Source organism: Dunckerocampus dactyliophorus, chromosome 5 (genome assembly GCF_027744805.1).
Source record: "Dunckerocampus dactyliophorus isolate RoL2022-P2 chromosome 5, RoL_Ddac_1.1, whole genome shotgun sequence".
Taxonomy (NCBI): domain Eukaryota; kingdom Metazoa; phylum Chordata; class Actinopteri; order Syngnathiformes; family Syngnathidae; genus Dunckerocampus; species Dunckerocampus dactyliophorus.
This window is the reverse complement of record NC_072823.1, coordinates 29,349,303-29,372,381: the sequence shown is the minus strand read 5'-3', so window position 1 is coordinate 29,372,381 and position 23,079 is coordinate 29,349,303. Positions and strand designations below refer to the sequence as shown.

Below are 23,079 nucleotides of genomic sequence, written 5' to 3'. Positions count from 1 at the left end.
AGCAGGGCATGTAGCCCTCATAGAGCATCCCTTTGCTTGTTTCCTCCATTCGTAGCAAACTCAACAACTAAAAATGAACGCAACCGTAACGGGCGGTGATAATGTTGTAGTAATTTTACACTTTAATGATGGAGTTTTGATGGAGTTTTTATTTAAAGTCTTGTAGAATTGGATCCAATCAGACGGCATGCAGCCAAGAGCGCAATGAATGCTCTCATTATGTCCCACCAGTAGCAGTGATGTCACGGCATGGAGAAATGGACCCTTTTTTTTACATTTCCAAGCAGGTGGGAAGGTGGGAGGGTTTGGTGTAGTCAAAACATTGATGTACTTGACCAGTCGAGCAGGAGCGCTGGCTAGCATCAATACACCTCATTGTTAGCTTGAGTGCCACTTCAAAAGCGCTCTCAAGGGCATTTCCCAACATGGCAGCCCCCACAGCGACACCGTCCAATGCTACCTGACCATGTCGACTCCAATTGCTTGGGAAGACTCTCCTCATCTATTCCGGAATGTTCCTCGTGCTCAACTGTTGATGGACACTATAGGATGCTCAGCCTCACCACTGCCTTCTTGAGACACACAACAAGACCGTCCTTTGTGAAGGTCACAACAATCAACAAAGGAAAGGAGGCAAATATTCCAGAGGTCAGGATTGACTCTATTATGAGTGACATTTGCCATTTTAGTGGCTGACCATCGCTTGCCCATTAGGTCAAGGGTTTTGTTTTTCTACACTTGCATGACAATTCATAATGTTACACTGTTACTTAAAAACCCCCGCCTACACCGTACATTTAACAATAGTGTGAGCATGGAACCCGTTCAATTAAACAATTTACCTTAAATTTACAGCTAATTTATGGCTAAATTCTAATCTCTTGAAATGAAAAAACTAACTTAGATTTTTCCCATAATGCATTGCGCCTGACCAACGCATTCATTGGGGCACTGCAATCATAGACATAGATAGACGCCGCATCAAATGGGTTTGTACACTGCTGCGCTATGTCAACGGCGCCGCCCTATTGGATGTGTCAAGGCTGTGCTGTAAATGAATACAAGCACATGTACTTACTTTCATAAAGCGCCTTTCTACAAAGAAACTGAAGTTAATTCCTCTTGTTTATACATTCACACATGCACTAATATACTTGGGAACCAGTTAGGCATCAAAAACAATCACAATCACATTGTACGAAAACAAAACCAAAAACAATCACATTGTTTTTGGTGCCTAACTGTTTCCCAAGTATATTCGTGCGTGTGTGAATGTATAAACGAGGGGAATTAACTTAAATTTCCTTGTAGAAAGGCGCTTTATGAAAGTAAAGCTCCGTGCTCCTCTGATTCCTTCTGGTGGACAGAGGCAGCATTGCCGCACCATCCATCCATTTTTTATGCTGCTTGCCCTCCAATGAAATGTGTTGCTCAAACAAAATGAGAAATTATGAGAAACTTTTATTTTTTTATTTTAAACTTGTATTGGTACATGTTTGTATATATCTGAGGTATACATTTTGAGTGTTAAGTTGCCGTGCGATGATTTTAGTGTTTGTAAGATGACACCGTGAGTCAGACTGTTATATTGAGTAATGACCTCCCGCAATTTCTGATGGGATGACAAGCTCATCGTGACTTTTTTTCATGGCTCATGATTGACTCCTGTCAAATAAAGACTTGCCTGGTCCTCACTTGTGCTCGCCACAATATGCCATTTAATGACGTGGACATGTGCAGCTTATACACCGGTGCGGCTAATATACTGTATGTACAAATCAGTTTTTTCATCTACATTTCGTGGGTGCTGCTTATACACCGGAATTTACAGTATGTAATCATAATCAAATTAATTAAAAGCGATGGCATATAAAATGGAGTATTAATGATAATAATAAAATGAAATTAATAACAGTGCATTTATATAATGATTGATCTAATCAAGGTTGTATGATGCCTGGAACAAGTTAAATGAAATTACTATAAGTAATAACAATATTTATTAATTTATTTAGTAATACTATTTATTAATTTAGTATTACCAGTAATTTATGTATTTTAAAATATACTGTATAATAAAATTCTAATTATAAAAACAATCAAAACTAATTGAGTATTACTAATAACAATAACAATAATTATAATAACACTAATAACAATACCAATAGTAACACCAACAATAATAACAGTAACAATAGCAATGATAATAACAATATATAATAATAATCCATCCATCCTTTTTCTATGCAGCTTCTCCTCATTAGGGTCGCGGGGGTATGCTGGAGCCTATCCCAGCTGACTTCAGGCGACAGGCGTGGTACACCCTGGACTGGTCGCCAGCCAATCGCAGGGCAATAATAATAACAATAACAGCAATAATAATAATAACAATACAAATAATAATAATATTAATAATAACAATACTTGCTAAAAATAAATGTTGGCTGCATATTCACTACAGCTTTGAGGCTAGGAATGGTTAAATGAAGTTAGTAAAATAACATGATTAGTTTATTTATTGCACAATACAAGTTATGTATTAACACTATTATGTATCAGGAAGAAGATTGGAAAAAGTTTGAATCTCGGGCATCTCTGTGTGGAGTTTGCACACATTCCCACATCCCAAAAACATGCATGTCTATAGGTATGAATGTGAGTGTTTTTCTAATGTTTTTCTATATGTGCCCTGCGATTGGCTGGCGAACAGTCTAGGCTGTACCCGCCTCTTGCCCGAAGTCGGCTGGGATAGTCAGCATACCCCTGCGACCAAATGAGGAAAAGCGGCATAGAAAATGGATGGATGGAATATGTCATAAAAATATGAATGACAAAATAATGCTAAGAAATTCAGTATGAAGAACAATATTGTAATGATTCAAATTTCATTGTAAACTGAATTATCATATGCACATTTAATAAAGGCTTGAGACAGCTTGAGCCTTGAGCAGATGAAATTTCAATACCATATCAATAACATTATTATTAATAAAATATAGAATTGTTAAAACAAACTCCCATAAATATAAATAATGTTAAAAGAAATATCAGTTATGATTATTATAACAATTCATTATAAACACAATGATTTACAAAAATAGTTTGATTTCCGAAAATACAAAAAAAGGTTGACGAGCGTTTATGGTATGGATTGTGTCCAAGGGCCTAACTTTAGTTCTACTATTGGGAGGGTTAAAACTTTTGCATGTTTATTTATTCATTGAATCATTTTCTTTTTTTAACAAGGAGTCGGGGTAATTTGGCATGCCTGTGTTAGAAATACACTGTGTTATTTTTACTGTGATTAGGCTGTGCCTCCTTGGTCATTTCCTGCTCTTTGCTCACCTGTTCGGCAATCACCTTCTTGAACCTGATATCAAAAAAGCTTCACTAATGTTCAAATGGTAACAGCCTGATTAAAAATGACAAGTGACGTCAAAGCAGAATTTAAGGAAATACATTCAGGTATTTCCCAAAGCTTATCAAGATTCACCACATGAAGTCGCTCTACACTTCTCTCCCCTTCTCTGCCACTGTCACCCGCTGCAGCAGGACTGGTACATAATGTCACTTGAAGGAGCGTCTGTCATCACCATGGTTACCGCTACAACCGCAGCAGAAACTTTGCTGCATTTAAAATTTTGAAATTCTTGGTTAAATGCTTCTGTGTAAGCTATCACCTTATTTGATCAGTAAAATACCTTCACTACTGACAAGATATTTGATGACGAAAACAGAGATGTTACGATCACTCAACCGAGAAATGTAGTTAAACTAATAACGCCTGTGCAAAACTGACATTGGACCTACACACCATCACCTAACTTAACAATACGGGTATTTACCTCTTTTTGGTGAGGATTTTTTCTTTTTTTATTAGGTTTAGGTGTCGTCCAACAATGAAAAATTGTTGTCTGTCCGCCTTTTAGTGGTCTTTTCATTTTTCTGCGGTTCTGCTGTCTCCATCCATGCCAAACATACAGCAAATAGTGAACATTAGGTAGAGAAAGCGGGTTGGGCAATACCAAGTATTCAGCGGGGGGTGGGGTGATGATTAACATGCTACTGTTTTGCTGGCAAATGATATAAATAAAGAAAATCAACAAGATATTAATGCAAGATAATGCATATTTTTATTAAATCGCAATGATGTAGTTATATCTGGGGTGTTATATTGGCTGGATCAGATTTTTGCGGGGGTCATGACCCCCGTATTTCCCGTGCAAATTACATGCTTGATTGTGTCTGACCTGAGAGGTTTTAAATTAAAACTAGAATGATCCTTGACCAGAAACATCTACCCAGCAACTTCAGCCATCCTGCATCAGATACGCTAAAAAAGCCGAAGGGAACTAACGTGGTACAGAAGGCATCCTGGCATAGAACACAACAACACTAATGGGACTTTGGAGGTCAGGTGTGAAAGGTACCCACTCGAGGAACTCTGTGATGTACTTGCGGCTGCACTTGGACCAGGACCAGGGGTTGGTGTCGTAGTTGAGGGTGGGAGCCATGACGTGATACTGGTGCTTCATGCCGGCCTCCCGACATTTGGGGTTGTCGTCGTGAGGCATGTTGAACCTGGCGCACAAAGAAACAAACGGGGTTGAAAGGCGGACGTACGGAACACACACAACGTGGTTATGGGCTGCTTAATGGCGCAGTCGCGGCCCCACAAGAATAAGCGTCACAAAACGTATGCTCAGCCAATTTTAATGCCAAGGTGGTGTGGACACACACGTCGTGACACATATGTACACTAGCAGGCAAAAGTTTGGAGACACTTTCTCATACAATAACATGGTCAAGTGTCTCCAAACCTTTCACTGGCAGTGTGTATGTACAGTATATACTGTGCAGTATGTACTGTATATGTAGGTGTACTGTAGATCAGAGGTGGCCAAATGTTTTCCAGTGAGGGCCACATAGTGAAAAATGAAAGGATGCAACTTTGCCACTTTGATATCTTGTAAAGCAATATGCTAAAAAGTTTTATATATTAAAAAAAAACCCCTGCATCTCGGCTTTGTCATATAGGTGAAAAAGCCTATTATTACTAGCAAATTTACTCTTTTGGTCCAAATTTCAACTTTGTAAAATGTATTTTCGTAATATTACGACTTATTCCCATAACACTGACACTTTATTCCCATATTATAAGTTTAATTGAAAAAAATGCAACTTCATTTTGTTTTGTTTGTTTCTCATATTACAAGTTTTACAAAATAACATTTTTCTTTAATATTTCTACAAAAATTTACAAAAACGTTTTGTTTGATTTTTTTTATACTAAAATTACATTATTTTTAATTTTTCAAGTTTATTCTTGTGGAATCACAACTTTTTTTCTCATTAAAACTTAGATAGAACCTTTTTCTCTTAATATTTTGACGTTATTCTCATAAAATTACAGCTGTTTTCTTTTTCCAACTACATTTCAACTTTCTTGTACATATTTTTCTTGTAATTATGACTTTATTCCAACAATATTTTTAGTTAATTCTCTTACATGCTAACTTTTTCTCCACCATAATTTTCTTTGTTGTAAACTTTGTTGTTTTCCAGCAGGGGTGCAATGAGGAATGTACAATAGGGCATAACAACATCTTCCAGTTGGGTCCTTAGGCAAGACCCTTGGTGCTACCGCCTAACTACCTCATGATGAGTGATACTGAACAGAGAGACGTCGCCCGGTTCAACAAGGTCTGCGTCAGGTGCTGAGGAACCAGGGCATTGTGACGAGAAATGGGCTACTGGAACACGAAACAGACGGCAAAGGAAACGAGATGCGAACAAGGCACTGTTGGAATGCTACTACTCTCGTATCCCTAATGAGAGAGGCTACATGAAGAGAATGTGGGACATATGCATGCTTCGATACCCACAGTCTACATTGACACCAAAACAGCTAGTGGCTCAATGTTCCAACATACGCAAACGGCAACTGCTATCACAGCTAGAGATTGAGGACGTACAACACGTTAATGCTACGGCAAGGGGGAGCCAGGATGATAAGTCAGAAGGAGGAGTTAAAGCCCCTCCAGAGATTGGGTACCAAGCCCCAGTGACAGACGAGCTGAATGAGAGAGTAACTGACCTGAGAGATAAGATCATGGCTAAGATAAGTGAGTGAAGTGAGTGAAGTACCACCAGAAAGTCTTTTCACTGATGTGAATGCAGCAATAAGAACAATCCCTACTGCGACAATCACTGAAACCAATGAGCTGATATACAGTACAGCAACAGTGATCCTGGAAATGCTGTGCAAGCATAGCGATAACATGAAGGTCAAGAAGGAGCCACCATGGCGGAGAAGGTTGGAAGCCAAAATCAAAGCAACACAAATGGAAGTAAGCCAATTGTCAGAACTCCAGAAAGGTGCAACCACAAGGCTCTGGAAACTGCCAAACAAAGACTCCAAGCCTTGGCTGTAGACTGAGGAGATACACAAGAGAACTAGAGGCCAGGAAAATAAACAGGCTGTTCTCCACTAACCCAGCTCAAGTGTGCTCCCAGTGGCAGGGTAATACCACAAGAACTAACCCGCCAAGGCTGGAGACTGAACAATACTGGAAAGGCATATGGGAGAGGGAAGCATCACATAACAGTGAAGAACAGTGGTTAAAAGATCTAAGAGCAGACCACAGCACCCTCCCTGACCGAGGTCCAGTAACCATCACAGTGGCAGACATCCAACAAAGAATCTCATGCATTAAGAACTGGACAGCACCTGGCCCAGACATGATTCACACCTACTGGTTAAAGAAGCTTACTTCACTCCATGAGCGCCTAGCAGCAGAAATGAACCATCTGCTGAGGGATGCGACCCACCCGGAATGGCTGACCAAGGGACGAACAGTCCTGATTCTGAAAGACCCCCAGAAGGGACCAGTCACACTAACTATCGGCCGATAACCTGTCTCTCCACAACTTGGAAGCTCCTGTCAGGCATCATAGCAGCTAAGATAAGTGGGCACGTGGATCAATACATGACAGAAACACAGAAAGGCATTGGTAAAAACACCAGAGGAGCCAAACACCAACTACTGGTTGACAGAACTGTCGCCCAAGACTGCAAAACCAGACAGACAAACCTGTGCACTGCCTGGATTGATGACCAGAACGCCTATGACTCAATACCGCACAAATGGATCCTGGAATGTCTGAAGCTGTACAAGGTCAACTCTAAGAGCCTTTGTTGCAAACTCAATGAGGCTGTAGCAGGCCACCCTTGAGGCCAACTTCGAGCCAATTGCGCAAGTCTCCATCAAATGTGGCATATACCAAGGAGATGCTCTGTCCCTGCTGCTGTTCTGCATAAGCCTGAACCTCCTCAGCCAATTAATCAACAAGACTGGCTATGGATACCAACTTAAGAACGGGTCCACCGTCAGTCACCTCCTCTACATGGATGACATCAAGCTGTACGATGAGAGCGAGCGAGACATTGACTCACTGATCCACAAAGCCAGGATCTACAGCGGGGACATCGGAATGTCATTCGGACTGGAGAAATGTGGCCGAATGGTAACAAAGAGAGGAAAGATAGTCCATACAGAGGGTGTTGCACTCCCATAGGGCAGAATAGTAGATGTTGAGGAGAGCTACAAGTACCTTGGAATACCACAAGCAAATGGTAACCATGAAAAGGCCACAAGGAAAGCTGCAACGGTCAAGTATCTGCAACATGTAAGTCCTGACAAGTCAGTTCAATGGGAAGAACAAGATCCCTGCCATGCCCTGCCAGTGATCAGATACTCTGCTGGGATAATAAGCTGGCCAAAGGAGGAAGTTCAGACCACAGATGTTAAAACACGGAAGCTACTCACCATGCACGGAGGATTCCACCACAAATCTAGTATCCAGAGGCTATACGCTAAGCGCAGGGAGAGGGGGATTAATGAGCATCAGGACCACTATCCAAGACAAAACATCCAAGCTCCACGAATACATCAGGAAGATGGCCCCAAGAGATGAAGCACTTAGTGAATGTCTCAGGCAGTGGAAACTGGAAAAGAAGGAGTTGGAGGAACCATCATGGGAGGAAAAACTCCTGCATGGGATGTACCACCGACAGATAGCTGAAGTGGCAGATATGAACAAGTCATACCAATGGTTAGAGAGGGCTGGACTGAAGGACAGCACAGAGGCCCTAATCATGGCAGCACAGGAGCAGGCCTTGAGCAAAAGAGCAATAGAGGCCCAGATCTACCACACCAGGCAGGATCCCAGGTGCAGGCTGTGCAAAGAGGCCCCTGAAACAGTCCAGCACCTAATAGCAGGGTGTAAGATACTGGCAGGAAAAGAATACATGGAATGTCATAACCAAGTAGCCGGTATAGTGTACAGAAACATCTGTGCAGAATACGGACTGGAGACCCCTAGATCTCAATGGGAAACACCTCCCAAGGTGGTGGAAAATGAGAGGGCTAAGTCCTGTGGGACTTCCGAATACAGACTGATAAGATGGTTGTGGCCAACCAACCGGACATCAAGATCATGGATAAGCAGCAGAGGGCAGCCATTGTGATCGATGTAGCCATGCCCAATGACGGCAATATCAGGAAAAAGGAACACGAGAAACTAGAGAAATACCTAGGGCTCAAGGAAGAGCTGGAGAGAGCCTGGAAAGTGAACGCAACAGTGGTGCCCGTGGTCAGAGGAGCACTGGGGGCCGTGTCCCCCACACTGGAGAAATGGCTCTAGCAGATCGTTGCACAGGTCAGCTGTTGGTTCCTGCTTCGACCTTCCGGCCTGTCACACCTCCTCCGGTGCCAATGCGGGCAGCTGCAGGGTCGTCAGCTGGAGGCCGCCGTTCACAGATGTTTCGCCCCCTATACCAGTACATCTCCCAGCGGGGGGGCAGTGGCGTATGGGGACGTCTCCCCGCCACTCCCTGCAGCTGCCCTCAAGGAGGTGTTAGCCCCCATCCTTTTTCCTTCCTCCGAAGCCACAGCCAGTAGCTCGCCTTCTCAGCCTCCTCTACCAGCTCCTTCAACGCTTTCCACAGGCTTGTCCCTGTCATCCCAGCGCTGCGGAGCAGTTGGACTGCCATCTTGCCAAAAAAGCCCCTGCTTCCGACCTCCACGGGGTGTACCCTGGCTCTCCAGCCAGCCTCTCGGCACTCCGCCGCCAGCTCGGAGTATTTGAGGTGTTGAGCGTTGATAGAGCGGCGCTCTGCGCATCCGGGCTGGTGGCATCCTCATGATGTGCTGGAAGGCCCGTGGATCCTCATTCTTCAGCTCCACCATCAGCTGACCCACACAACTCTGTCTCTCCTTCTTCTCTCTCTTCTCCTTCTGTCAACAGCTTGTTGCAATCTGAGGAGGTTCTGATTCTGCTGCTGGACTAGTGCACCAATCATAGCAAGTCTCTCAGCATCCATGGTAGTACAGTTTTACTGTAACTTTGAGCAACTTCGAAATAACTGAGGTCTGTACTCAACGGCTATTCCAAATGGGCTCCTGGTCCATTTCTCCCCGTATTTATAGCCAAATTCTGGTCCCCCTCCGACATCTCCATACCAACGCCAAACCAAAGTTCATCACCACAATGGATCGCTGCTTCAACGCCTGACACCGTTCCAGCAATCCCGTGTCCGCTCGTAAAACACTTAAAACCGCTCCACCAAAGTTTGTGCAACGTTTAATCACCGCACGGGCAAAGCTGCAGTGGTCCAGCGTTCAAGATTTCTGCGTTGGCCTAGCGGACCCAAGCGTCCACGAACTTGCGTCTAGCAGCGCCAAACTTTGACTGGGCGTTGTTGGAGCGGTGATGAAATTTGCCGTGGAGGAAAATTGCCCGCTCCTCACCGCTCGCAATATTTTGTGCAGTTCAAAACTTTCGGAGCGGTAGGAGGGACCATCAGCAGTGGCCGAGCATATACGGCGTTGCCTTAACGGGAGCCAACTTCTGTTAAACGGTGGTGAACGGTTACGAGCGGTGATGAATTTTTTTCACCGCTCCAGGAACGCTACAGCAAAGTTCGGGCGGTGTGACTGGGCTTTTAGATACTGTGCAGGACCCTCAAGCTCCCCGGCCTCTGGTAGAGGACCCGAGCTTGAGATGAACAGCCACCACCCAACCAGGGAAGATGGGGGGTGGGTGAGAGAAGTGTTTTTTAGTAGTTATATCTACACACACACACACTTATATATATATATATATATATATATATATATATATATATATACACAGTATATATATATATATATATACACACAGTATATATATATATACACACACACACATATATATATGTGTATATATATATATATATATATATATATATATATATATATATACACATATATATATACACACACATATATATATATACACACACACACATATACTGTACATATATATATGTGTGTGTATATATACACACACATATTAATTCAAAGCCAGGTTGCTCCTCAGACTGTCCAGGAGCTCATTGATGCCCTGATCCAGATCTGGGAGGAGATCCCCCAGGACACCATCCGTAGTCTCATTAGGAGCATGCCCCAATGTTGTCAGGCATGCGTACAAGCACGTGGGGGCCACACAAACTACTGAGAATCATTTTGAGTTGCTACAATGACATTTTAGCAAAATGGACCAGTGTGCTGCATCATTTTTTCACTTTCATTTTTGGGGTGTCTTTGATTTCCCCCCTCTATAGGGTGATCATTTTCATTTCTGTCAAATTATGTGGCATCATTTGTTACTAATACATCACCCACTTATTATCAGGAAAGATATTCAAGATCATTTTTCCCCCAGTTTAGATCTGATGTGTTTTCAAAGTGTTCCTTTAATTTTTATGAGCAGTATATATATATATATATATATATATATATATATGATAAATAACAGCGTTGTGGGATAAATCTGTTTTTCCATATTAAATGTGTGTTGAAATAATAATTACTTGTCATTTGGCACAATAACGATGAAATCATACAGCATATAATCTTACATAATGACCACATTAGCGTTTCCTGCTGAGAGGCTAATGCTGACTAATCCAGCCTGAGCAAAAAGACCTAAAGGTGGGATTTTTGGCATAGAGACCTTTGACACATATTCCACTCACCTCCAACAAAAATATCAAATGAAGACACTTCCAACGAAAGGTAATTATCTTTCCTGCCTGCAAGTAAATATGACCTGATGTATTCAATGAAAGCATCTGCAAATGAAAGACTTCATCCTGCTCTCGTCTGCATTTGGCAAGCCCATAAAGCCCATCTTCTTGATGATGTGCAGAATCGGAACCATGCAGTCGCCAGGCGCGCCCTGGCGCCTGCGGATGAACGCACGCACGCACGTGGGCATTTACACACAGCTGTACGATGTCGGCAATGTTTACAGCAGGATGTGGGTCAAGGCTGGCTGGAGGGTCTCTCTGTCTCTCACTCAAACACATGCGCACACACACTTTTGAGCCTTTGCCACCAAATGAAAGTTCAGCAGACATAAATGATACTTCTGGCTGATTCAGACAAGATCATCTCCACCAGTTTGACTTAAACTGTGCTTCCAAACACAAAAATCCTTCATGAATGATTCTAATGATATCACGTGACCCACCCCCCATGATGATTTATTTACCTGAGGCAGATTTATAGCACAAATAAGCCTAGAGTCTTCAAGTCCTTGAGGAGATAAGAGGCTGTTACCGTAATGACGATATAAATCAGTGGCTGTGCTGCAGCCCCACCGGCGGTGCATCAACAGAGGAATCAATTCCAGCGACTCACATCCTGGCTGATAAGCAACACTTTGTAACACACTCAGCTGCAACCATGAAAAACAGACACGTATGCTGCTGGAATGATCAGAGAGAAGATGGAATGTTGGCAAGTGTATGGACTTCAAGGGTGAGTTCACACTTACGTTTGTATCGTTTCAAACAAACCCTGGTGTGAACCAAACTAGTGCCCTGATGGGTCTCATTCCGCTTGCAAGCCAACTCTGGAATGGTGCGGTTCACTAGAGCCAATGTCAAATGTGAAAGCTACACGGCCCAAAGGTAAACTTTTACAAGAATAAAGCGAAAACAAGTATAGTTGGAATCTTATTTTTAAAAAGTCATCATGTTACAAGAAAAAAAAGGCCAACTTAGTCTGGGAGCTGGCCAAAGTTTAATTAACATGGAAGGTGCAAAAGGTTTGAGGTGCTGGGGGTGTAGTACTACCCGGCCCTTACACAGAACTGCCATTCTTACGTTCTGCAGGTGGTGGGTGTGGTAGGTGGTGCCACCTGAAACCCCCCCAAATTTGGATTTAATTAACATGAGAGGTGCAAGTTCCATTTTTATGTCAAATGATTTCAGGCACCACACTAAATGCAAATCAGAAACATAAGAATGGGAATTCTGGTGGAAAGATCACTTAAGAACGACGCTAATTAGCACTAATTAAGGTTTTAATTAACATGAAAGGCGCATGTACAAACCCGACTCAGTAATGTAGAGGGCAGCTGTCTGATTTAGAATCACTAACATAAGAATGACTATTGTGGTGGTAAGATCACTCAAGAAGAGGTCAAAGGTCAGTAATTAAAACTGAAACTAATTAAAATGGCCGTATTTCTCGACCTGCATTACACAGCAAGTTGTAATTGGTGTCAGAATGAAGAGGGTATGAAGATGCACCACTGGGTTAGAAAAGGTTCCAAAATTGTTGTGTCTAACTAGGTCAAATTTGGGAAAATCAGATAAAAAATGTACCAAATTGACCCCCTGGCCTAATTAGCAACTTAATTAACATGAAAGGTGCACGTACGAAACCACTGGGGATTTGTACAGTGTGGATACCTCAATGTAAATTACAAATGTAAGAATGGAAAATGTGGTGGAAAGGTCACTTAAGAATAGGTCAAAGGTCATACCACACTCAATGACCCCTAATTAACATGTTAATTAACATGGAAGGTGCACACTTAAAATCATTGTCGAGTATCTTGCCCTGATCCAGAATTGCAAACATAAGAATGGAAATTGTGGTGGAAAGGTCACTTAAGAATAGTTCGTAGGGCAGAGTGTTCTCAATATGACCACTTAAAAAGGGCTGGACGAACATCATTTAAAATAAAATTGGCAACATTATTGTGAATGGTCTCCATTACTGTTAATAAAGGAGTAAAGAAATGTTAATAAAGGAGTATACATCTCCCTCACCCCATCCTAGTCATCATCCGATTCTCTTTCCTCATCTGATGAAGAAAGATCCTCCTCATTTGCTGCTTACCGGGGTGATCGGACTTTAGCGTCTGGTAAACACAGAGGTGGCGGCGTCTGTGTTTACGTAAACAAACGTTGGTGCAAAGACGTACAGACGATGGAAAAGCACTATTCGCAGGACATTGAGTTGCTTATGGTAAAATGCAGACCTTTTTATTTGCCTTGTGAGTTTAGCGCTGTGTATTTAACTGCTGTTTACATCCCACAACATCTCAGGCCGTGCACTTCGGGTTTGCTCATCAGAGCTAGCTGATGTGCTTGCTGACATATTTAACCTGTCGCTTGCACAAGCATCTGTACCGACCTGCTTTAAGTCACCACCATAGTGCCCGTACCCAAGAAGAGCAACGTGACCTGCTTGAATGACTATCGCCCTATAGCACTCACTCCTATTGTAATGAAGTGCTTTGAAAGAATAGTCATGACCCACATCAAAAAGAGCATCCCGGCAACTGTGGACTCTCTACAGTTTGCATACCGCCAGAACCGGTCCACTGATGATGCAGTCAACACTGCCATCCACACAGCCCTTTCTCACCTACAGGGCCAGGACACATACGTCAGAATGCTATTTATAGACTATAGCTCTGTTTTAATACAGTCAGCCCCCACAAACTCACAAATAAGCTCCTCACATTTGGCCTGTCTCCCTCCCTCTGTAACTGGGTGTTTAACTTTCTAACAGGCAGGCCCCAGTCAGTCAGAGTCCACAATCGCACATCCAGCTCAAGAATTGTGAGCACTGGGACCCCACAGGGGTGTGTGCTGAGTCCGCTCCTCTACACGCTCTTCACCTATGATTGCGTGGCCTCCCAGAACAACACCAGCATCATTAAATTTGCGGATGACACTACAGTCATCGGCCTGATCACTGGTGGTGTTGAAACATCATACAGAGGAGAGGTGGCGGACCTCATAGCTTGGTGTCGTGATAACAATCTCCTTCTCAACACAGATAAGACTAAAGAGATGATCATCGACCCAAGAACAAGGGAAAAGGAGCCGCATAGACCCCTGTTTATTGATGAGACTGAGGTGGAGAGGGTGAAAACCTTCAAGTTCCTTGGCACACACATCAGCGAGGACCTCACCTGGTCTCACAACACCCAACAAATTCTGAAGAAGTCCCAAAGGAGACTGTACTTCCTGAGAAGACTGAGGAAATTTGGCATGTCCACCACAATCCTGAGTTGCTTCTACAGATGCACTATGGAAAGTGTCCTTACCGCCTCCATCACTGTTTGGTACGGTAACTGTACAACACGTGATAGGAAGGCACTCCAGCGGGTGATCAAGACCTCACAGAACATTGTTGGGGCAGCCCTCCCCTCACTGCAAGACATTTATAAATCTAGAGTCCTACGAAGAACAAACAACCTCATCAAGGACAGCACACATCCACAACACTCCTACACATTATTCACACTCCTACCGTCAGGCAGACGCTACAGGAGTTTGAAGTCCAGGACCACAAGGCTGGCAAACTGCTTTTACCCACAGGCCATCAGGCTTCTCAACCAAGCACTCACACACGCCGCACGCAACACACTCATAGCACTTTATTTATTTATTTATTTGTATTATTTGTCTGTATTAATGTCTCTTCTGTTGTTGTTGCTTGATTTATTGGTACATGTGTTTGTTATGTTCTTATTCTTTTTCTTGTGTTTTCTTTCTTTTCTTGGGAGAATGAACAGAATAAGAATTTCATTGCATGGTATAACTGCCTGTTTTACTGTGCATATGACAATAAAACTCTGGAATCTTGAATCTTGAAAAGTCAGAATATTACAAGAATAAAAGGAATCATTTTAACATAATAATATTATAATATTCATAATATTACCAGAAAAGTCAATTCAAGTATAAAGTCAGAATACACTAAGTCCCCTACTAACGAACATCTGACGTGCAAACATTCGGAGATACGAACACAAGCCGACTAGTCTATATTTTCATGTTTCCGACTAGTCTATATTTTCATGTTTTTTGCCTTATAAGTCCATATTTATACTGCTACATGTTGACCAGCAGAGGGCACTGTGACACTGCTAATGGGACCAACAGATACAGGAAGATGAGGAAGAGGAGAGAGGAAGGCTAAGAGTTGTATGATACAACCCGGACAGAGCGTGTGATAAAATTTATGAAGAGTTAATAGGCCTGCTTAATTCTACACCACCCACAGAACACTACCTCTTTTAGAAGAGTCTAACGACGACGATTTGTCCTTTTTTCCAATATCTCCTCCTCCAACTCCTGCACAACGACGTATGCTCGACCACTCCTCTTCAAAGGTAAATAACATTTATCATTACGTATTATTATATCATTTTATTATTGTTTTTTTTCATTAATTATCCTCGTTTAATATTACTACTGCATCCAAACTCATATTTACATACATACACATATACTGTATATGTATACATGTACATGTAGTACCTACAGTCATGTGAAAAAATTAGGACACTCAATTAAATATTCAGTTCTTTATTAAGAAATGTTCACATATCAATGTCTGATCTTGTTTTTCTTTATCTCTGGAAAAGAAAGTGATTTAACTGCAGGTAAACAACAAAAATTAACATTGTTTTACTCATTAAACAAAATATATCAACAAAAATGCATATTGTAACTGAGGAAAAAGTTAGGACACCCTACCACCTAATAGCTAGTGTTACCCCCTTTGGCCAAAATAACTTCAGTGAGACACTTTTTGTAGCCATCTACCAGTCTTTGACATCGGTCTGAAGAAAGTTTGCCCCACTCCTCAACGCAGAATACGTTCAGCTGTGAGATGTTTGAGGGGGTTCTTGCATGTACAGCCCGTTTCAAGTCACCCCACAGCATCTCAGTGGGATTAAGATTTGGGGTTTGACTTGGCCACTCCAGGACTCTCCATTTCTTCCTTTTCAGCCAGTCCTTGGTGGATTTACTGGTATGTTTTGGGTCATTGTCATGTTGCAGGGTCCAGTTTTGCTTTAGCTTTAATTTTTTCACAGATGATCTCACATGTTCCTCAAGCACCCTTTGATACACGATAGAATTCATGGTGGATTCTATGATGGTGAGCTGGCCAGGTCCTGCGGCAGCAAAGCATCCCCAAACCATGACACTTCCACCTCCATGCTTCACAGTTGGTATGAGGTTCTTTTCCTGGAATGCTGTATTGGGTTTACGCCAAACATGTCCTCTGTTCTGGTGTCCAAATAATTCAATTTTAGATTCATCTGTCCAAAGAACTTTATTCAAGAAGTCCTGGTCTTTTTCTACATTCACTCTGGCAAACTTCAGTCTGGCCTTCATGTTCTTCTTGGAGAGCAAAGGTTTCCTCCTTGCACACCTCCCATGAAGGTTAAACTTGTGAAGTCTCTTTCTGATTGGAGAGGCAAGCACTTTCACGTCAACAGTAGCAAGAGCCTGCTGTAGGTCCCATGATGACATTTTAGGGTTTTTGGAGACTTCTTTTAGCATCTTGTGGTCTGCTCTCGGGGTGAACTTGCTTGGACGGCCGGACCTGGGCATGTTGGCAGTTGTTTTGAATGTCCTCCACATGTAGACTATTTTCCGGACAGTGGAATGGCTGATTTTATATTCTTTTGAGATCTTTTTAAATCCCTTACCAGACTCATAAGCTTCTACAATCTTCTTTCTGAAGGCCTCAGACAGCTCCTTTGATCTCACCATGGTGTTTTCTCTCACTTCAACAGTCAGGGGCACACCAAACTAAATGTGAGGTTTAAATAAGGAAAGCCTCCTTCAAAACACTGGGTAATGATGTTCTAATCATGTGCACCTGATGTGATACACCTGTGTGTGATTTTATCCATTTTAAGTGGGATTGAATGTAATTGAATCTAATTTATTCCTCAACAGAAATTGCATTTATTTAAAATTACATTTTACAGGAAGTTATAAAAAATCTTTTTTTCAGTTTTATTTGTTTAGTTCTATTACCTGAATCTCTCAATTTTGTTAAAATTGATATTAAATATCCATATGGCCAAATATGCCAGAATAAAGTCATAATATTACAAGAATAAAGTCATAGTATTACAAGAAAAAAAGTCATAATTTTGTAAGAATAATGTCATAATATGTCATCTTTTTCAGAATTTTTTTAAAACTATGACAAGAAATGTAGTATTACAACAAAAGTCACCATTTTAAAAGAATAAAGTCATAATACATATATATATAATACGTACATAGTACGTAATATTAGAACAAGGGTCATAATATCACAAGGACAAAAGTCATAATTTCATAACAAAAAAGGCAAAAAAAACATAGGACTAAAGACTTCATACTACAAAAATATAGAATAACAATTTTTCAATAAACAAAAGTTGTTTCACAAGAAAAATGTTTTCATGAAAACATGAAATAATCAGAAGACCGTTTCAGAAATGACAATACAAGTATGAGAGAATGTGTTGCTCTGCTCTGCCCTCTCACCTTGCGTGTGACACACGGCGCTCTTAAAATGGAACCACAGGAATACGTGTAGAAATACAAAGAGAATCAATAAATATACAAATGTAGTCATATTCTTTTTCCATTTTGTCATTGTTTTTTCTGTATTGTCTTTGTTTTTTCCTGTTTTGAATTTGTCTTTTCCACTTGCGTTTTGTCATTGCATTTAGTCATGACAAAGACAAAAGAATGATTTCTGTATCGTCTTTGTTTTTCCATTTTGGCATCGGCATCACATTCGGGGAAATTTAAATATGGTGGACGTGGACGAATTGAGAAGAGGTGTTCAACGAGAATTATGAGCAGTTGCTCGGTTGGTGGAAGATGTCATGGAAAGTTTTTATAAAAAAGTCTTTAAAGGCTATATCTGCGTTGATGAATGCAGATATGGATGAAGCTGTGTGGCGCAATCTTGAGGAGGTAAATGCTTTATCTTATCTTTAAATTTCCCATGTTTAAGTTGGATAAACGTGTATTTGCGTCTACTTTGTGTCCGTGACATTATTTCCGGGCTCCCGGCTTTCCATAACTGCATAGCCACTGCAAGCAGAAATCATAATCACGTATGAAGTAGTCATCATCCTGGCAGAATGATTCTTTCGCATTTGCATGGTATTGCATTTGCCATTACTAGATGACAAAACGCAAATGGAAAAGACAAAGACAAAACAGGAAAAGCAACGCCAAAATGGAAAAACAAAGACAATACAGAAATCATTCTTTTGTTATTGTCATGACTAAATGCAATGACAAAACACACGTGGAAAAGACACATACAAAACAGGAAAAATAACGGCAAATTGGAAAAACAAAGACAATACAGAAAAAACAATGACAAAATGGTAAAAGAATATGACTACATTTGTATATTTTTTTACTTACTGATTCTCTTTGTATTTCCACACGTATTCCCTTTTCCTTTTGGCACTCCTGTGATTCCATATCTCAAAGCATATTTTAGAAAAAAAAAATAAGACAAATATCTCTGAACCAGTCATACACTAAGTAAAGAAAAATATGCTTTGTTTAAGTAAATAAACATAATATACAGTACTACAAGTTATACTATATGCATGACTACACCATATAGACAAAAGTATTTGGACGTCTGGCCATCACAGCAGGAAGTGACAACGGACGACCATTTGCAGTTGAAAGAGCTTGTTCTGCAGCGTGTCCGTGGTCATTTGCTCTATTTGTGAGGTTTGTTGTTCCTCCACACCAAACTCAACCAAGCTTTTTTGAGTCTTCCTTTGCACAAAAAAGGATGTTGCCACACGATTCTTAAAATTGTTTTGCCAATGGAACGAGTCCAAACCCTGATTAAATGGACAGTAGACAACCACAGTGTATCCCACGGGGCCTCTTTCAATATGAAAGTACAAGAAAACACAATCAAGTGAAATCAATCCTTCAACGACCATCCAATCCTAAAATCATAAATCCATCGCATCGCATTCCAATACATTGATAAAGAGGTGTGCCATCGGTCTATATTTTCTATTTACGAACCAAGACACTTGACCTCAACCCCTGATGAATATACAATGTCAGCAACCCCCACCCCATCCATTAGTCTAAATGCTTCTTTAATCCGCCACACTGTGGACTGGCTCCCACTACCTGCCTAAACACTAACGCCCGTGAATGCGGCCATTAAACACTGAACACGGCCAGCGGCCTGAGCCAACTGGCCTGGCAGCTGCAGCAACGCTGGCGTAAAAAGGCTGGCAGGGAAACAAGACTCTTAACGTTTGCACTGTGTTTTCCTTGAAAGTTTAGGTTGAACTGCACATTTCTCCACTCCTTGACCTCAGTCTGTTGTCTTTTACCATGTAATTAATTAGCAAGTATACTCAAGTATACTACCTCATACATACATGATGCAAAAGGGACATTTTCATGTTCATATGCATTCATTTTCTTTCGGTAACATGACTTTATTCCCATAATATTTTATCTTATTCCCCAACCTAATATTTCATAAACAACAACTTTGTTTTATTTCTTTCTCATAATATTACAACTATAATCAACAATAATCCTAAATGTATTGTTTTCTTTCTTTAATATTTCAACTCTATGCAACTAAAATGACATTTTTTTCATAATATTACAAGTTTTGTGACTTTTTTTTCTCATTACAATCCAACTTCGTTCTCGTAATATTTTGACCTTATTGTTGTAAATTTACAGATGCTTTTTCCATTTTTGCTATTGTTGTAGGTTTTTACTTTCTTCTTGTAAATGTTGTTCTTGGAATTATGACTTTATTCGTATAACATTTTCACTTTAGTCTTTATTATTCACTTTTTCCACAACCTAATTTTCCGTTATTTGTTTGTTTCTCAAAATCTAACAACTTAAACAAAACTAAAGTCTTTTTTTCTTAAATATTCAACTTTATGCAACTTAACTCATTCACTACTAGACATTTTTCAAAAGACATCCCCTCCAGCACAAGTACCACTGTAGGGGATTTTGACTGATCTCTCAAGGCACTTAGAATATTGTGTTCTATGGCGATATAACATCGAACCCACCAAACGAAAGATTAGACTCTCGTCTTTCAACAAGTTTTTTTCTACCCTTTTCCATTGTTTAGTAATCAGCAGTAGAACATAGGTAAATTTAAGCAAAATATCAGTTCTCAACAAAAAAAAAGGGGAGAAAACCATCTTTTTGTGAAAAGATACATTTCAAGCATAACTTTCACTTTCACACAAATTTAGTCTTATACTGTATATTTAGCCAAAATAGCTAAACAACTATGCCACAACATAAAAAATGGTTGTTTTACATCAAAATAACAATTTATTTATAAATATAACACCATGAACTCTTTACAATTTTCATATTTGGAACTGAACTGTGTGTGCACGCGTGTGCACGCATGCATTAAAAATCCCCCTCAGCGCATAACCTTCTGCACGCTCCATGCTTTTCCACTTGCTGCGGAGTGCGTTAATACATGGGAAAGATGCATTTCGAGCTCTTATCAAATGCACTTATGCCACCTTGTGGCCGTTTTTACGGCTTAAAACTGCACTAAACATGATCTCTTCTATTGTGTGCTGGCGTCATCACCTCTTTTAGCCTTTCATGCAAGAAAACATAAAAGACGTATAAATACATCTTTGCGATCTGGCATTCGGGATGAAAAAAACGTAAATACGTCTTTGGTAGCAAATGAGTTCAAATATAATATTTTTCTTCATAATACTCATCAACATTATTCTCGTAAAGTTACAACTTTTTTTCGTTAGATTGTGACTTTTTCGCTTAATATGTTGATGATAACCTTGTAAAATGACTGCTGATGTTTCCATTTTTGCTAGGTTTTTTTTTTTTTGCATTCTTGTTTAAAAAAAAAAAAAAGTGACAGCTGCAGGCTATAAATGTGCCCCTGTGCCACAATTTGGACACCGCTGTCCTAAACAGTGGATCCTGGCACAATCCCAATTCAGCATTTTGGCTTCTTAAATTTAGAAGAAATAAATTAACTGGTTAGCTAACTGGTTATTGCTAGTTCGCAGCTTGCTTGCTAGCGGCCGCCTCAAGTCCCTGCAGCATAAGAGTTGCAATGTTGTGTAAACAATGAATAAAAGTAGTATAAAGGTGACGTAGGGGTGTTATTTCATGAATAGAGGGCTCTAGTAATGTTAAAACCCGTATTTAGAAAGGCATAAACTGTTTTTCTATGCTCTAACTACGAAACTATTCCATTAACTAACATTGAATCCTATCTCACAAAAATTCATTTGTCACGGTCGGGTCTGGAACTAATTAACCATTATGAACGAGGGACGACTGTACAGGTAAAATATACAGCATACATGTATTACTGTTAAAAAAATAGCCCACTAGTTTTACATATTTATGTCTTCATGGTTCACTGGTGTTTTTCGTTAAGTGATGACATTTTGTAATTTATCTGTGGTCGCTTCTGTGGGATGCAAAACCGAAACGTGTATGTAAAACTTTCTACGACGCTCCCAGAGCTTCACTCATCCAAAACCTGTTTGCAGTTGGTTTTTTTCAGGCCGCACTTTGGACACCCTTGTTCAAAAAGTAATATGCGTCCTTAGAGCATGTTTATGAGCACTAAATGTGAGAAAAATAATGTCCCTCACTTGTTTGTTTCACTTTTGACAGATGTGGCGCTCAAATGCTGAAGTCTGAAGTGTTTTCATGACATCATGAAGGAAAAAGCTGCTTCCTCATGGACGTAATACTGCCTCTGACCCACCCCTGCCTAACCTTTTACCACTGGTAAAAAAAAAAAAAAAAAAAAAAAGCAGGCTTCACAACACATCTTAAAATGAATGTCTACAGATGTGTACTGTAAGTTTCATCATTTTGTTTTTATTCAGCGAATAGGCTAACCTAGCATGATGTTCAAACTCCTTAATGTTACGTTGTTGTATGTGATATAAGGCCATCTACCTAAACTGTTCGCCCCCTTCCTGATTTCTTATTTTTTGGCATGTTTGTCATCCTTAAATGTTTCAGATCATCAAACTAATTTAAATATTAGTCAATGACAACATAACTGAACACAAAAGGCAGTTTTTAAATAAAACTTTTTCTTATTAAGGGAGAATAAATATCCAAACCTACATGGCCCTGTGTGAAAAAGTGATTTTGCCAGAAAACTTGTTGATGATCCCCAAGACCTAAATACTATGTGGTCTGACGAGACAAAAGTTGAACTTTTTGGAAGGTGTGTGTCGCTTTACATCAGGCGTAAAAGTAACGCCGCATTTCGGAAAAAGAACATCATACCAACAGTAAAATATGGTGGTGTAGTGTGATGGTCTGGGGCTGTTTTGCTGTTTCCTCTAATGTGGCTGAATGACAACAATTCTGCAAAGATGAGTGGGCCAAAATTCCTCCACAGCGTGTAAGAGACTCATTGCAAGTTATCACAAACGCTTGATTGCAGTTGTTGCTGCTAAGGGGGCCCAACCACTTATTAGGTTTAGGGGGCAATCACTTTTTCACACAGGGTCATGAAGCTATGGATTTTTTTTCCTCCCTTAATAATAAAAAGTTTCATTTAAAAACTGCATTTTGAGTTTAATTTGTTTGATGATCTGAAACATTTAAATGCGACAAAAATGCCCCCCCCCAAAAAAGAAAGAAATCATGGAGCACACATTTTTTCACACCACTGTATTATGTTGGACAAGTGCAGAGTTACTGTGTCAAAAGTGGATCAAGTGCACAAATAAATAAAATGCTAAAGTGATAAAGTGCTAAATAGTCTGAGACAGGCGTGGACAAACACTACTCATTAACAGTAAAGCTACACATGCACACAGCAGGGCTTACAAAAAGCACTTTTAAACTGTCATCAAGGTCAGATT

The 23,079-nt window shown here is 40.5% G+C and overlaps 1 protein-coding gene across 4 annotated transcripts in view; it reads right to left on the bottom strand.

The window, feature by feature from the left end:
* Nucleotides 1–23,079, bottom strand: part of LOC129181065 (A disintegrin and metalloproteinase with thrombospondin motifs 20-like) — a 226,672-nt gene that overhangs the window by 151,277 nt on the left and 52,316 nt on the right. For all 4 annotated transcript variants that reach the window (XM_054775726.1, XM_054775728.1, XM_054775727.1 and 1 more), the window contains one exon: nucleotides 4,435–4,581. In XM_054775726.1, coding sequence (XP_054631701.1) covers nucleotides 4,435–4,581 — 147 coding nt within the window. The remainder of the gene's footprint in view (nucleotides 1–4,434; nucleotides 4,582–23,079) is intronic.